The sequence below is a fragment of the Pezoporus wallicus genome, unplaced genomic scaffold, assembly GCF_028554395.1.
Source record: "Pezoporus wallicus isolate ANWC-B61680 ecotype Strahan unplaced genomic scaffold, APGP_CSIRO_Pwel_v1 contig_8053, whole genome shotgun sequence".
Classification (NCBI taxonomy): domain Eukaryota; kingdom Metazoa; phylum Chordata; class Aves; order Psittaciformes; family Psittacidae; genus Pezoporus; species Pezoporus wallicus.
In genome coordinates, this window is record NW_026635242.1 from 1 (window position 1) to 14,336 (window position 14,336).

The window sequence follows — 14,336 nt, forward strand, 5'->3', positions numbered from 1 at the left end:
CTAAATGTGAGGGTGTCGTGGTTTAAACCCAGTCAGGCAATTCGTTCGCTCACTTCCCCCCTTTTTTGCCCTCCCCCTGCTCCCGGAGGGACGGAGAGGAGAATCAAAAAGAATGCAACTCCCACGGGTTGAAATAAGAACAGTTTAGTAACTAAGGTATAACACAAATCACTACTGCTACCACCAATGATAATAATGATAAAGGAAATAACAAGGGAAGAGAATACAACACCTCAGCACCAGCCAACCGATAACTTGCCCCCCTCAGCCCGACCAAGCACCGACCGATACCTCCTCCAACCGTGACGTCTCCCAGCCCTTCCGGCTAACTCCCAGTTACCTCCTGGGCATGACGTGCTGTGGTATGGAATACCTCTTTGGTCAGTTTGGGTCAGGTGTCCTCTCTCTGCTTCCTCCTGGCTTCCCCTCCTCCCTGGCAGAGCATGAGGCTCACAAAGTCCTTGGCCAAACCAAAACATCCTTGTTATCAGCTCTGTTTCTGAGCTGAAAGTCAAAACACTGCACTGCACCAGCTACCAAGAAGGAGAAAAATGACTGCTACTGCTGAACCCAGGACAGAGGGGACTTCATTTCAAGCTGTTAACAGGGTCAGGAAATAAACTGTCTACATAGGATCAGCCAACTGTAGAGGCAACATGATGGTCTTAGTTTATTTATCTATTATTTCTCAGTTTCCTGGGCAAGAACAAGTCACTTGGCTAATCAAACTTTCCCAGCACGTAAGAAAAAGTTTTTATCTTAAATAAAAAGAAGTGGATATTCCCAGCAACGTCCCAGCAATGATGGTGTTGTATAAGAAATCCTGATCCATGATTTTCTAGCCACTATTTCAAATCTTCTGCCTTTTGATACCTAAAGGGACTCCTGTGACCATTTTGCACCTCTTGAAGGTGACCACAGAGAGCAATGGTACCAAGAAGGAACAAAAATCACACAGGAAAAGGAGTGGATTTTGTTCAGAAGTAGATGAAATGCAGCTTTGAAGGGGAAATGGGCATCTAAAGAGCAGGCATATGTGGGTACTGTCATGTCCTGCTGGCAACAGTAAGAGTCAGCTTCAGGTTCGTAACTTTAGTAAACAGTTAGAACAAAGAATAAGAGTAAAGAATAAGAATATATAGATAATATATATATATATAAATTAAATATATATAACAAATACAATGTAAATCATAAAGAATAAAGTATAAAAAAAGAATAAAGATTTATTTCTTAGTGCTGGCCAGGGTCACATCCCTGTTTCGGTTATTTTCCCCTGGATTAGAGTGTTTTTCCCACTGGTGATGCCACAGCTCAAGTGACCACAGGTGGAAAATCCCCATACAGGACTCAGCCAAGCCTTCTCCTTCCTATCAGCCCATCAGTTCCAAATCCATTCCCAGAGGAGCTTGTTAACACAGATGGATCAGGGACATCTCTCACCTTTGAGTGATGAGCTGCTAAAGAAATGGGGAAGTTTTGGGTGTGTGGGGAAACCCTGTGGTGACTGTTTTCCCTGGTGGCATTGCGATTTTATAGCAACCAAGATATGGGGGAGCTGCAATTTGTGCCAGGAATGACTTCTTGCATAGGAAATAAAGATTTTTGGTTGGGTTTCTGCATTACCTTCGATTTTCCTGCTGTTTCAGTGTTTTGGTGTGTTTCCATGTTTGCTTTGGGTTTCTTTAATCCCCATTGCCTCAAACCAAAGTGCAACTCTCCTGCAGCAAACTCTATTGATAACATTCTTGCCTTTGTTTTTAACAAACCACTGTGGGTATAAATTAGAAAACTCCTTAGAGCTTCTCTTAAAGGCTTTGAGAAAGGCAGAACTTGAGGAGGAAAATGAAAGGGTGAAGTTCTACAGCTGCCTGAATAGAGGTGGCAAAGCCCAATTTGACTGTGATTTAAATCAGCAGCCTGGTTCCAAACACAGACCTGTTGAAGAATTTGCATTTCACTCACTTGGCTCATGCACAATACCCATTGCTCCATAACTGCATTAAAAGATCAGTTCATCCATTTAGATCTTGGGTTTCCATCCTTCCTGGGAAAAGCCCATAGCAGCTGGGCCCTCCCCACCCTATGAATCACTGAGACCCCAACTAAACTGAGGCAAGGAAAATCAGTCTTGTGTGTGTTGGTTTCACATTTAACACAAGAATATATTGTGTTATATATAAATATATAGTTTAGGATGCATTTAATATTGTGTTTTGATATATATACACACATACATATGTGTTTATGTGTATAATTTGCCAGTCATAGGAACAGAGACCTCCTAGATGTCCTTTGTGACCAATAACTATGTCCTGCTGGTCATAGTCACATCAGTGACTAGTCATGGTCATGCTAGTCATGGTCACATCAGGTTGCTCCTGGCCTCATTCAGGCAGCTCCTGAACATGTCCATGGGTGGAGGCTTCACAGCCTCTGGGACAAATCCTCATAGAAACACAGAATCATAGAATCGCTAGGGTTGGAAAGGACCTTAAGATCATCTAGTTCCAGCCCCCCTGCCGTGGGCAGGGACACCTCACACTAAACCATATCACGCAAGGCCTCATCCAACCTGGCCTTGAACACTGCCAGGGATGGAGCATTCACAACCTCCCTGGGCAACCCATTCCAGTGCCTCACCACCCTCAGCGGAAAGAATTTCCTCCTTATCCAATCTAAACTTCCCCTGTTTAAGTTTGAACCCGTTACCCCTTGTCCTATCACTACAGTCCCTAATGAAGAGTCCCTGCCCAGCATCCTTTTAGCCCCCCGTTCAGATACTGGAAGGCTGCTCTGAGGTCTCCACGCAGCCTTCTCTTCTCCAGGCTTAACAGCCCCAACTTTCTCAGCCTAACTTCATACGGGAGGTGCTCCAGTCCCCTTATCATCCTCTTGGCCTCCTCTGGACTTGTTCCAACAGTTCCATGTCCTTTTTATGTTGAGGACACCAGAACTGCACACAATGCTCCAGGTGAGGTCTCACAAGAGCAGAGGGGCACAAGCATAGAGGGGCAGGATCACCTCCTTCGACCTGCTGGTCACGCTCCTTTGGATGCAGCCCAGGATACGGTTTACTTTCTGTGCTGCAAGCGCACACTGAAGCCGCCTCATGTTCATTTTCTCATCAACCAGCACCCCCAAGTCCTTCTCCTTGGGCTGCTCTGAATCTCTTCTCTGCCCAGCCTGTAGCTGTGCCTGGGATTGCTCCGACCCAGGTGTAGGACCTCACACTTGGCACAATTAAACTTCACGAGGTTGGCATCAGCCCACCTCACAAGCTTGTAAAGGTCTCTCTGGATGGCATTCCTTCCCTCCAGGGTATCACCCAAACCACACAGCTTGGTGTCATCAGCAAACTTGCTGAGGGCGCACTCAATCCCAGTGTCCATGTCAGCGACGAAGATGTTGAACAAGACCGGTCCCAACACCGATCCCTGAGGGACCCCACTCGTTACTGGTCTCCAGCTGGACTTTGAGCCATTGACCACAACACTTTGTGCATGCGGCCATCCAACCAGTTCTTTATCCACTGAGTGGTCCATCCATCAAATTGATGTCTCTCCAGTTTAGAGACAAGGATGTCGTGTGGGACAGTGTCGAACACTTTACACAAGACGACATCAACTGCTCTACCCCTGTCCATCAGTTCTGTAGCCCCATCACAGAAGGCCACCAAATTGGTCAGGCAGGATTTCCCCTCAGTGAAGCCATGCTGGCTGTCACCAAGCACCTTGTTGATTTTCATGTGCCTTAGCATGCCTGCCAGGAGAATCTGCTCCAAGATGCTTCCAGGCACAGAGGTGAGACTGACTGCTCTGTAATTATTAACCTGGCTAATCCTCCTAGCTTTCTTAACATCCTCTCCTGTATCGTGGGGAATTGACAAAAAGACTATCTGAGCTCCAGAGCCCCTCACCACCTCCCCCAGGGCTCTGTAGTCCTTCTTTATGTTCCCCAGGCTACTACTATCTATATCCCTAGCACCCACATGTATCACCAGGAGTAGGTAATAGTCCATGGGACGTACTACAGCAGGCAGCCTTTCTGCCACATCCCTGATCCATGCCCCTGGTAGGCAACACACCTCCCTTGAGACGGGGTCTGGCCGGCAGACGAGTGCTTCTGTCCCTTTCAGTGTAGAGTCCCCTACTACTATGACCCGCCACTTTTTCCTGGCAGCACCAGTAGAGATCTTCTTTACCAGTGCATCAGCCGGCTGTTTCTTTCTCATTAGCCCTCTGCAGGACAGCAAAGCGGATCTGCCTGGGGACAACAGATTTAGGGGGAAGCCCCTTGCTTTTAAATTGTCCTTTTCCTATTTTATTTGTTGGTTTTTTTTGTCACTAATTCCCAGCTTCCCAGGTTAACGGCCTCCTTCTTTCCTTCATGAGCTAGAGGTGAAGCTCGAGGCCCCTGCACAGTTTGGGCCAGGAGCAAGCATTCCTGCTTCCTCTCAGCTTCCCTGACATCTTGCAGCCTATTAACAACGTCCCCCAGCTCAGCCCCTGCTGCAGGAGGACCTACACCAGGGAGCACCGGGTGCAGCCCTGCCCATTGCGCACCCTCCCCTCACCAGACCAGTGCAGGCACTCTCTGCACCCCGAGCTCTGCATTGCAGCCTCCCCTCTCATCGGCTCTGTCTGGGTGCCTACGGAGCCATCGCCGGGGCAGCCAGAGCAGAGCTCCCAGACCGGGCCCTGCTCACACGACGAGTGCTCACCATCACACGCCGAGTGCTCACTGTCCCTCTTGCCTGCCCACATGAACTGCCCCGACCCGCTCTGTTCGCCGCGCTCCCTGGGACAGGTTTTTAACCCCTCAGGGCTGGTGCCACCCCTCCTGGCTCCCCCCCCCGTGAGTCAGTGCTTGCCTCAGCTAATACGAGCTCTTGGGCAGAAGCTCTTCCTTGTGAGGGTGCTGAGGCGCTGTCACAGGGTGCCCAGAGAAGCTGTGGCTGCCCCATCCCTGGCAGTGTTCAAGGCCAGGTTGGACACAGGGGCTTGGAGCAAGCTGCTCTAGTGGAAGGGGTCCCTGCCCGTGGCAGGGGTTGGAGCTGGAGGAGCTTTAAGGTCCCTTCATCCCAACCCATTCCATAATTCGACGATTTCAGGGACAGAGAAAGGATTCATGCAAGAATTAATGGTGTCTTATTCTTTTTGACTTGATGCCACCAGCAAGTTCTCCATGTGCTTTATCGTGCAGATGAGGGTAAATCTCAGATTTCCTATTGTGAATTTGCAGCATGGGAAATTCCAGTTAGAAGCAGAGGGAGTTAGAAAACCCCACTGTAAGAGCAGCCAAACACTGACATAGGGGCCAGGGAGAGTGAGAAACCTCTGCCCCTGCTTGTCCCCAAGGCTCAGCAGGAAAACAACTGTCATCTGGGTTAAATAATAACCAGGGAATTATCAGGAAGCTTTGGGAACAAAGCAGGATTCAGCTGATTGACCCTGAGTGCCTGTGAGTTGTGTGTTGTTAAGAAATGAGCAAACCACTTTGATCCTGACTGAACTGAATCCAGCCATGGAGCTTCTCCCTCCAGCCTAGGTTGTTATGTGTGTCTAGGATAGCCCTAAGGCTCAGCCATGGCTCCGGGTTTCACCATGGTCCTGGCAGTGGCTGCAGCTCTATGGGCTGAGGTAATGCACACATTGGAGTATTTTGAAGTGGATTAGGTATGCAATGTTTGCCCATCACCAATCAGCTCTCTGTGCAGGAAAGCAACAGGAGAGACATCAGGACAGGCAATGCCATTGCTCCAGGCTGCCATGGGCTGCCATGTAGGAGGTCTGAAGGCTGCTGAGCAACACCACAGCTCCTGTGCTCTGGTGTGATCAGGCTGCCATGGAGATCATGGCTTCTATTGCTGCCAACAGGGAGCTCAAAAGCAAAGGTGTGGAACAGTGGATGGGGATTCCTTTATAGTTTCTGCCCTTTGGTGGGGATTCATCACTATTACATCTTAAAACACTTTCAAAGCAACTTCATTCATAACAGAGGTCACACAAGTACACTTAAATTCTTCGCTGTCTGAAATGAAATGAGGTGAATGGTGCTGGAAATCATTGAATGAGGTTTGTGCATCAAAACCTAATAATACTGCCTGCATGGCATCACACTTACCTGCTCTCATCTCCATTTCTCTTGCAAAAGGTGCTTTTGTCCTTTTCTTAAGGCCCTCAATGAATTTAACAACACTGTCTAGAAATGGAGTTTGGTCCAGTGGAACGGTAGAATTCACTCTCTGTTTATTCTCATTTGCCAAGCAAAAGGGAGAGCAAAAAGGGAAAGAGCTTTAAGCTCATCAAGTTCAACCGTTCCCCAGCACTGCCAAGGCCACCCCTAACCCATGGCACTGAGGGCCTTCTCTATAGGGTTTGTGAACTCTTGCAAGGCCGTTGCCTGCAGCCCTGCCCTGGGCAGCCTGTTCCAATGCCTGAGCACCCTCTGGGGCAGGAATTGTTCCTCAGCTCCATCTAAACCTGCCCTGGTGCAGCTTGAGGCCGTTTCCTCTTGTCCCATCCCTTGTTCCCTGAAGCAGAGAACAGTCCTCTCCTGGCTCCATCCTCCTGTCAGGCAGGCATAGAGAGCAATAAGGTCCCCCTTATCCTAAGATGAAGAGAACCTCATGCTTGTAGTTGTCTACCTGTGTCTTGATTAGGTGAAATAAATGACTAATAAACCAATTAGGTGAAATTAACTGCTAAATATAATTATCAAAATTTGGAGAATGAAATTAATTGTATTCTCAATCACATCAACCTGTGCATCATGTAACTCTGTTTGCAGAAAACACCAAAATGTTGTTCATACTTAACCAAAACCAGAGCATCTCCCCCAGTACATCCATTCCATCTGGTCCTAAACTTACAACAATTAAGATCATTTTATTTTTGTGAGCTTCCTCAAAGCCTCCTTCACCTCCTTATTCCTCAGGCTGTAGATCAAGGGGTTCAGCATGGGGGTCACCACAGTGTAGATCACCACAGCCCATTTATCTGCTGCTCTTGAGCTGTCTGAGCTGTGGAATAAATACATAAAAAAGCATGCCCCATAGAAGATGCTGACAGTGGTGAGGTGGGAGGTGCAGGTGGAGAAGGCTTTGCGCTTGCCCTCGGCTGAATTGATGCTCAGGATGGTGGCGATGATGGCCACGTAGGAGAGCAGGATAACCAGAATGCTGGACACACCAAAGAGAGATGCTGCAGTGGTCAGGATGATGTGGCTGAGGGTGGTGTCAGAGGTGGAGAGTGAGATGAGAGGGGAAATGTCACAGAAGAAGAGGTCGATGGTGCTGGAGCTGCAGAAGGACAGGGTGGACATGCTGATGGTCTGTCCCACACCATTGGTCAGCCCCATGAGGTACGAGCCAGTCAGCAGCTGGAAACAGCACTTTGGGGACATGACAAGGGGGTGCAGCAGGGGATGGCAAATGGCCATGTAACGGTCATAGGCCATTGAAGCCAGCAGGAAGCATTCAGTTACCCCAAAGAAATCAAGGAGGAAGACCTGAACCACGCACCCAACGTACGCAATGCTCTTCTTCTCTGACATCAAGTCAACCAACATCCTGGGGGTGATGATGGTAGAAGAACAGAGGTCTACAAAGGCCAGGTTGCTCAGGAAATAATACATGGGGGAGTGGAGGTGGGGGCTGGCCCTGATTAAGATGATGATGCCCAGGTTGCCCACAATGGTGACAAGGTAGGTGAGCAGGAAGAGCAGGAACAAGTAGACCTGAGTCACCGGGTCCTCTGTGAACCCTGCCAGGCTGAACTCGGTCGCTTGGGTGCAATTGCTTTGTGCCATGGGCTGGATGGTGCTTTCTGTGTGAGCTCCTGGCTGGAGGATTTTTCTCCAAGAGGCAGGGATGTCCCAGGTGGAAAAGGCTCTGTGTGGTGGGAGCTGCTCAGAGACAGTCCTGCAGGATGGAAAGGGAGAGTTCAGGCACAGATCAATGAGGAACAGGTTGGTGAAAGTCGTGTGCCAGCACAGGTAGAACAAAGGGGTGCTCAAGCAGTTAAACACCATGGCACAAAGCGGTGCCTGCTCCTCTGTCTCACTCCTGGATGTTGAGCAATGACCTCTGTGGAAAGGTGAGGTTCCACTCACCTGAGTAACTTTACCTTAGTGGTGCACGTCATTGCCTGCATTAGTGCTGCGCCTGGGGATTGGAGACCATCCGGCTCCACCTGGAACACAGAGAAATGTGGTGCTTTCACAGTGCAGAGTTGATCCTTCATGCTTTCGTCAGCGTTTCCCAGCCACCCACTTCTTCCTTTTCTGCTGGGACTTCTTCCTAATTAGAAATTGTAATCAGTTCCTGAACTATGTAAAGTGCAGTTTGCAGGGAATTGGAGCAGTCTGCTCTAGTGAAAGGTGACCCTGCCCATGGCTAGCGGCTGGAGTTGGATCAGCTCTAAGTTCCCATCAATCAAAACTATACTATTAACCTATGCATTCTTACACAGAGGTTTAGGTTGGTTTTCCCCCTCCTCCTGACACACTTTGTTTGCTCTAAAACCTTTTCCTGGGTCTTTAGCCTGAATCTCGACACTACAATACAAACTGGCAACCCCCAGAGCTCATCAATCCGTCCTTGATATTTTGTTTTGTAGGGAAAAAAGTCCTCTTTCAGATCTGTCTCGTCTCAGCAATGAGGAGCACCCTGAATGTCCTGTACAGGAAAGCCTGAAGTGCTCATCCAGGAGCCCTTTGTGGTCAGTAAGAAGAAGCCTCCTGGGAGTGTTCTCCAGCAGGGTGATCTCCAAACCTGCCTTCTCAGCAGCAGCATGGGGAGCACACAGCACAAGCAGCTCCCTGGGAAGCCCAGAGCATCATCAAGAAGCCCAGGACCCTGCAGTAGGGCAGGAGATGAAGACAGGATCTGCTGCTTGTTGGCAAGAGAGAACCACAGGAGGTGGTGTCTCAGCACACACTGTTCTTGCACAGAGAACTCAGAATGGGCTGAAAGATGCCATCCTTCACTTACATCTCAGCTCTGTCTCTTCTGCCCTCCTGTTGCTCTCAGAGATGGATGTGTAGATGAATGTTCCTGGAGCTGTGCAGGGAGCCTGGAAATGAACCAGCATCAGCAAACCTCCTTCCTATTTCAAGTGATGTGGGGATGTGGGACTGTGAATCTCTTTGGGCCCCAGGAGATGACAAAGCCCAAAGCAAGTCATTATCTCTTCTCTGTTCTTCTATGTTTGGAGAAGAAGTGTACCCAGAGGAGATGACCTCAGCTTGGGCGAGCAACAGGGCTTTGGGCTCCCTTAGAGGAAACCAAAGAACAACTCCATCTTTCACATCCACTTTTGGAGCATTTCTGAGGCAGTTACAGGTCCACAAGGGCTGTGGTTGACATTATCATGGCAGGGAGGTAATGGGGAACTTATCAATGAGAGCTGGTGCCAGGATCCATCAGCAATGTCAGGCACCACAGGCACTGAACCAGCTTTCCACCCGTCTTCAATTCCTTATACTCAAACCTTAGATTACAAGTTTGGCTTCAAAGAACCAGCAGAATATCGTGGTGACCTTGCTAACAGTGAGGTAAATGCTGTCCACTACTTCTTGTCCACGCAAACATCAATGTTCACATCACCCAAGGCACTCAGGTTGGTCAGGCTTAACTTACCCTTGGTACATCCATTCCGCTTACTCCTGGTCACCCTCCTATCCTTAATCTGCCTGGAAAGGCTTTCCTGGGGATTTCGTTTCTTAAAATCCCTGGGGACTGAGGCAGCCCCAGTCCTTGTGCTCTCCTTGATGGTGGTGTTAACCTTTTTCCACCCATTGTGCTGGGAAGTTAAGACAGAAAGGAGAGCTTGAGGGAGAGGTGCCTGATAGTGGAAGAAAGGAGATGGGAAGGATCAGATGGAGAGTGTGATAGAAGGACTGTAATGGGCAGCAAGAGGGGGAAAGGCTTCAGGGAGACTTTACTGTGGGCTTTGAATACCTTAACGGGGGAGTGTGAGAAAGCTGAAGGGGAGTTTTGGACAAGGGCCTGTAGGGACAGAAGAAGGGGAAAGGCTTTAACCTGCCTGAGGGGAGACTGAGATGAGCTCTTAGGCAGAAGCTCTTCCCTGTGAGGGTGCTGAGGAGCTGGCACAGGGTGCCCAGAGAAGCTGTGGCTGCCCCATCCCTGGCAGTGCTCAAGGGCAGGTTGGACACAGGGGCTTGGAGCAAACTGCTCTAGTGGAAGGTGTCCCTGCCTGTGGCAGGGGTTTGAGCTGGATGAGCTTTAAGGTTCTTTCTGACCCAAACCAGTCTGGGATTCTATGAAACAAACTAATACAGCGACATCTCCAGCTCCATAAACTAAAATCTCTTGAAGAAATTAGGGAAGTGTTCCATGAATCCATACGCCAAGACCACAGTATGGTGGGTAATACGTGTCACAACACTTGGACCTACTGGACAGATATCAGTCAAAAGAATTTTGTTTAGGTACTACTGCAGTTCTCCTGTTGATTTGAATTCAGGTGCTTGCTGTTTCCTTTCTCTTCTCACCACTGCTCATAGGAAAATGAAACAAAAACCCCAAGGAAATGATAAAAACTTGGTGTGGGGACAATTACTGTCTTAGTCAAGTCAGCAAAGGCAAAAATCAACATTTGAAATGGGTTTTACAGGAAGATGATAACAAGGGGCAACTGTGAGAGTAGGAATGGTTGCAGGAACTCTCTTTGTGTTGCTGAAATTCTGTTTAAGTAGCATTAGGAAAGCCAGTTGATAAAGTCATGAGAATAATCAGGGGTGAATCATGTAGACATGATTCACTCACTCCCTCTCCTCAATGTGGGAGTAGGAGGAAGACATCTCCTTAAATCCACATATTTACAGCATATTGTTCCTGAGCTTTATTAGTGCACCTGGAGATGAAGAGATTGATGCTCTGGGTGGATTTCGCTTGTTGTCAACCTTCATGGACTGGAACACTTCCAAGGTCTCAGAAATGAGTATAAATACATCTTGAACAATAGAAACTACAGAGGGCACTTGTCTGCCTTTGCAAGATGCAACAGCAAATCACCCTCAGTGCAGCTTCTAGGGAAAGACTGCTAAAACCCACTCTCAAGATCTGCTTGGAGATGAACGTGGCCTCAGTCATCATCTGGAGGAGCAGCCAAACTCATCCCAGTTGCTGAAGGAGCTGCATGGAGCCTCCAGGTTTCTCCATCATCACTGTGCCACCTTAAATTTCCTTTCTTATGGACTGTGTCTGCTGAAAACTTTGTGTTCTTCTAAGCTTTAAAATGCCCACACTTCTGCTCTGCTTTGCTTTGCAAAAGGAAGTGAAAGTCAACAGAAAAAGGGTTTCTTCAAGTGGAATTGTTCCATGTTGGTTCATTTTAGAAAACAGCAATTATTTTCCAAATGTACCTGTCATTTCCTAAGGAAAACCCAAAATGCAGTCAATGTCTGTGCTGGTTTGGCCTGGGATAGAGCATATTGTCTTCATAGTAGTTACTATGGGGCTATGGTTTGGATTGGTGCTGAAATGGTGTTAATAAGTCCAGGGTGTTTTAGTTATTGCTGAGCTGTGTGGGGCTTAGCTGCTATCTGGGGTTAAACCTCGACCATAGAATAGTTAGGGTTGGAAAGGACCTTAAGATCATCCAGTTCCAACCCAGCTTCCAAGAATTGCCCAGTTATTGACCTTCCTCCTGTATTAAATGTCCCCAGAAAGGCAGAAAGAGGAGAGATGAAATGCTGAGCTAAACCCAGGTGGGTACTCTCACTGTTGAGCTTGAGGGTTTGGTTTTAAGACCCTCTTGTAGCCACTAGATGGAGGCTTGGCTCGTCCAAGAGCTCAAATCTCTTCCAAGAGCTATCCAGAGTCCAACTGACCCTCTAGCAGGATGGGTTCTGCTTCCCTTTGTTGACACCGAGGAAGCTGAGGGTCCTCTTGAGCTGCCCGCATCATTGTCTGTTTTGCCTATCTCCTGCAGGTTGATGCATTACAGAGGATGACACCCGTCAATCACACTGATGTGCATGAGTTCATTCTTTTGGGGCTGACCACCCACCCAGACCTCCAGGTCCCCCTTTTCATGGCTTTCCTGGCCATGTCCATGGTGACCCTTTTGGGGAACTTTGGGATCATTGTATTGTTCAGGACTGATCTTCACCTTCACACCCCCATGTACTATTTCCTCAGCCATTTGGCTTTTGTCAGCATCTGCTACTCCTCCGTCATCATCCCCAAAATGCTGGTGCAGACTTTGACACTGGAGAAAACCATCAGCTTCTTGGGATGTGCAGCCCAGCTCTGCATCTTTCATAGAATCATAGAATCATTAGGGTTGGAAAGGACCTTAAGATCATCTAGTTCCAACCCCCCTGCCGTGGGCAGGGACACCTTAGGCTAAATCATATCACCCAAGGCCTCGTCCAACCTGGGCTTTGTCATATTTGGGGTCATTGAGTGCCTCCTGCTGGCTGTGATGGCCTATGGCAGGTATGTGGCAATCTACAAACCCCTCATGTACCCCACCATCATGTGTGGATGGATGTGCTGGTGGCTTGTGGCTGGTTCCTATGCTGTTGGTGTCTTCCATGCGGTGACCCACACCACTTTCATCTTTACCTTCTCCTTCTGCCACTCCAATGTTATCAACCACTACTTCTGTGACATTGCCCCACTCTTAGCTCTCTCCTGCTCCAACAGCCACTCCTATGAGGGGGTCATCCTTGCTCTCGTCAGCATAAACTGCCTCAGCACCATGACCATCATCTTTATCTCCTATGCTTACATCCTCCCCTCTGTCCTGAGGATCCACTCAAAGGAGAGCAGGAGAAAAGCCTTCTCCACTTGCACATCCCACCTGATGGTCGTCACCACGTTCTATGGGGCAATCTTGTTCATGTACCTGCGCCCCAGCTCCACCTTTGCGTTGGATGAGAACAAAACTGCCACGTTGTTCTACACCATCATGACCCCCACGTTGAACCCCTTGATCTACAGCCTGAGGAACAGGGAGGTGAAGGCTGCCCTCCTGAGAGCAGTTGGGAGAAGGCAGTGAATGGAGGAAGCTGGTGACCAGGAGGGTGTTTCCTTGTTGCTGTTATTGAGCAGGACTCATTGCAGCACTGATGTCTCTGTGAAGGTGTATTGAGGTGATTACTCTGTAATTTCTCTCTCATTTATAAGGTATCTGACACTGATTTGTCTTGTAACACCTGCCTAGATGAAGGTGGGTGAGATGAAGCCCAACCTCATTCATCACCAATGGTCAATGAGCACAAACAGCTCCTCCAAACACCTTGATTCATCCTGTTCATCACATTGCTCTGTTCAGTCACTACAGAGACAGCATGGACTACCCTGGGCATGGGTTTCCAGGTTGCCAAGGTTCAGAGGTGAACTCAAAAGAAGAGCCAGAAACTCTCTTCTTCTGGAGTGTCTCTGAAACCCAGTGCCTACCAGCCTGGGTGAGAATGGAATAGACCCAAAGGACCACAGGACATCATAGAATCAGTTAATAACTCAATCACACAAGTCTCCACTGTACTTTCTCATGATAAGGCTTGTGGCACTCTTAAATAAAGCTTTCCCACCCAAAACTTGGTTCCTACAAGTGAAATTTCAGGTCAAGCTGAAGGTGTTTGGTCCTTTGAAATCTCACAGTGTTGGTGCTAATTTACCTGGAAGACTTTGGGCAATTTGAGCCTTGTCTTTGCTGTTCTTTTGCAGACGGTGTGCAAATGTAAAGAACTTAATCACAAGTTGGGTCAATATCCATTGTTTCAGCAGTGATTGAATCATCAGTGTTGGATTTCCCAGCTCTTGAAGCTGATTCAGAAGTAGGCCTTTTACATAATTCGCCAGTAAGTTAAAGAATGGAGATTGATGTGCATATCCTGAAGGGCTCCCTCTTAAAGAAGCAAACCCAGATAAAAAATACAAGTAAACAACTTTAAAGTTGGGATAAACTATGTTCTTGCTCAAGTAAATCTTTCAATGAGTGGGTATTTCTCCCCACCCATAAGAAACAGGCACCTTTATGTGTAATTCACTCTGCTGTAACTCCAGTCTCTAAAGCAAATCACATGAATCACAGCCCAGAAATGCCTGTTTGTGTCCCAGCAATGGAAATCTGTGTGCATGTGTGTATTTATATGGATATCTAGGATCACGAGATGAATCCTGGAATCCCAGAGTGGTTTGGGCTGGAAGGGACCTTAAAGCTCATCCAGCTCCAACCCCTGCCACGGCCAGGGACCCCTTCCACTGGAGCAGCTTGCTCCAAGCCCTGTGTCCAACCTGGCCTTGAACACTGACAGGGATGGGGCAGCCACAGCTTCTCTGGGCACCCTGTGCCAGC

The 14,336-nt window shown here is 48.3% G+C and overlaps 2 protein-coding genes across 3 annotated transcripts; one reads left to right on the top strand and one right to left on the bottom strand.

Annotated features, from left to right (window-relative positions):
* Positions 1 to 6,885: 6,885 nt before the first annotated feature.
* On the bottom strand, positions 6,886 to 7,812 carry LOC130600681 (olfactory receptor 1002-like). The gene has a single exon (XM_057412196.1). The coding sequence runs from the start codon at positions 7,810 to 7,812 to the stop codon at positions 6,886 to 6,888; it is 927 nt and encodes a 308-aa protein (XP_057268179.1).
* A 4,166-nt stretch (positions 7,813 to 11,978) lies between these two features.
* Positions 11,979 to 13,034, top strand: LOC130600690 (olfactory receptor 8U9-like). Of its 2 annotated transcripts, none has more exons than XM_057412208.1 (2): positions 11,979 to 12,304; positions 12,431 to 13,034. In XM_057412208.1, exons 1-2 carry the CDS (start codon positions 11,979 to 11,981, stop codon positions 13,032 to 13,034), a joined length of 930 nt encoding a protein of 309 aa, XP_057268191.1. The 2 variants fall into 2 exon arrangements, with proteins under 2 accessions (XP_057268191.1, XP_057268200.1); XM_057412217.1 differs by having other exon boundaries at positions 11,979 to 12,292; positions 12,419 to 13,034.
* Positions 13,035 to 14,336: the final 1,302 nt, after the last annotated feature.

Bases quoted from the DNA above. Each gene is read 5' to 3' on its own strand.
- LOC130600690 (XM_057412208.1), top strand. From the start codon at position 11,979: ATGACACCCGTCAATCACACTGATGTGCATGAGTTCATTCTTTTGGGG. The intron at 12,305-12,430 runs ATCATTAGGGTT...CATATTTGGGGT, and splicing joins ATCTTTCATAGAATCATAGA to CATTGAGTGCCTCCTGCTGG.
- LOC130600681 (XM_057412196.1), bottom strand. From the start codon at position 7,812: ATGGCACAAAGCAATTGCACCCAAGCGACCGAGTTCAGCCTGGCAGGG.